The following is a 1,555-nucleotide window of genomic DNA, read 5'->3' on the forward strand; positions in this document are numbered from 1 at the left end:
ATTGGGAAGACACAGTGTATATATATGTACTAATGCAAGGCACTACAATCACAAATCATATTCACTAGGGCATGATTATGTTTTTATAAGGAAAGTTATATTTTTATTCTGAATTTCAAAGTTACGATGAGTTCAGCAGTGGAAATGAGAAGATTGCGTGGAAACTAGGACCAGCCTAGATTTGAGAGCACGAATTAAGAAATGAAGGTCAAAGTTGATCAAGCATCGGTCTTACTAATGACAACAGGCTTTTTAACTTTTGTAAATGCTAATCTAAGTGCTTCGTTCGAATCTTGAATACGCTTTTCTCTACTTTTGCGCTTTTTTTCTTGGAATTTCTTTTCTTTAAGTATGTCATTTTCCCGCTGCTTCAATTCTTTCGCTAATTCCTTAGCCAATTTTTCCTCCGGTGTTTCTCGCTGCTGCTCCGATTTTCTCTCCAAAGCTCTCTTCAAAGCTTTCTTCACACTCTGCTCCGCCATTTTTGACTCCTTTTCCAGTGCTCGTCTTTGCCACTGGACTGTGGCCTCTTCTGCTGCGGGGTCTGGAACAACACCATAGTGAGCGTTCAACTCAGCCTCCAACTCAAACGCCAAGTCATCTTCTTCCCTAAGCCACAGTCGCAACATGGTTTGAATTAAAGCATCGGTGTAAGTTCTGGAAAACCATGGATCAGACGCGTGTAACAAGCCTCCTGGGTGATGTTTTACGGACTCGGTCGTCATGTCGCGCATTAAGCTAGCTACTGCGCCTATGCGGTAGTGGAAGTGGCCATTATCAAGCCTCGAAATATCTTTGTGGGTGGTGTAGAGATGGAGAAGGTGGAATTTTTCGGTAGGTTTCCAGAGGTTTTCGCGGGGGTGTCTTTCCCGGCCGGATCTTCTCATCTTCGCTATTTTTCGCACGAGGCCCGGCGCGACAGTGTCTTGCGTGGTAGTGTCTTCTGTGGTAGTATCTTGTGTGGTATCTTGCATGTCAGTATCCTGCATATCAGCATCCTGCATGACAGTGTCTTGCATGATAGTATCAGCCATAATTGTAAATGCCAGTGAAGTATTCTAAATCTACTTAAAAAGACAACTGATATATAGTTATAGATGTATGAACAGTAGGGTAGTTATGAATGAGGTTTGAGTTCTAAAGAAGTAACTTATCCCAGATGTAATCAAGCCATTTGTACTTCCACATGCTAATTTGTTCAATTCTTGTTCTTCATCTTTTCATGATGATGCATCTATATCGTCGACTCGAGGGACTGTTCTCGAGACAATCTTATTGTTCTTGGAGATCGCTTGATAAAGAAGAAAGAAGATGACAAAGAAAGTTAGACAAGTCCATTGTGTGGAACGACGTTCATTCTTTGTCGTACCAGTTTCCCATGTTATGAACTCGTTCGATCCCTCGATCACATGATGTTCACTTGATACCACATGGTTCGTTGAATAGGTTCGAAGTAGCACTACAAATTTGTTAGAGGCTCTAAGCCTGATCATGGCAAATTGCAAATTGCAATTCTAGGATTCTATCAATTTCTTGCATCAATTGCATGCCGTAC

At 41.6% G+C, this 1,555-nt stretch overlaps 1 protein-coding gene across 1 annotated transcript; it reads right to left on the reverse strand.

Annotated features, from left to right (window-relative positions):
- Positions 1–218: 218 nt before the first annotated feature.
- Bfra_000084 (uncharacterized protein) lies at positions 219–1,034 on the reverse strand (the record flags this gene model as incomplete). Its single annotated transcript, XM_037330532.1, has 1 exon — positions 219–1,034. One exon carries the CDS (start codon positions 1,032–1,034, stop codon positions 219–221), a length of 816 nt encoding a protein of 271 aa, XP_037196865.1.
- Between the last annotated feature and the right edge of the window lie 521 nt (positions 1,035–1,555).

Source organism: Botrytis fragariae, assembly GCF_013461495.1.
Source record: "Botrytis fragariae strain BVB16 chromosome Unknown tig00000001, whole genome shotgun sequence".
Classification (NCBI taxonomy): domain Eukaryota; kingdom Fungi; phylum Ascomycota; class Leotiomycetes; order Helotiales; family Sclerotiniaceae; genus Botrytis; species Botrytis fragariae.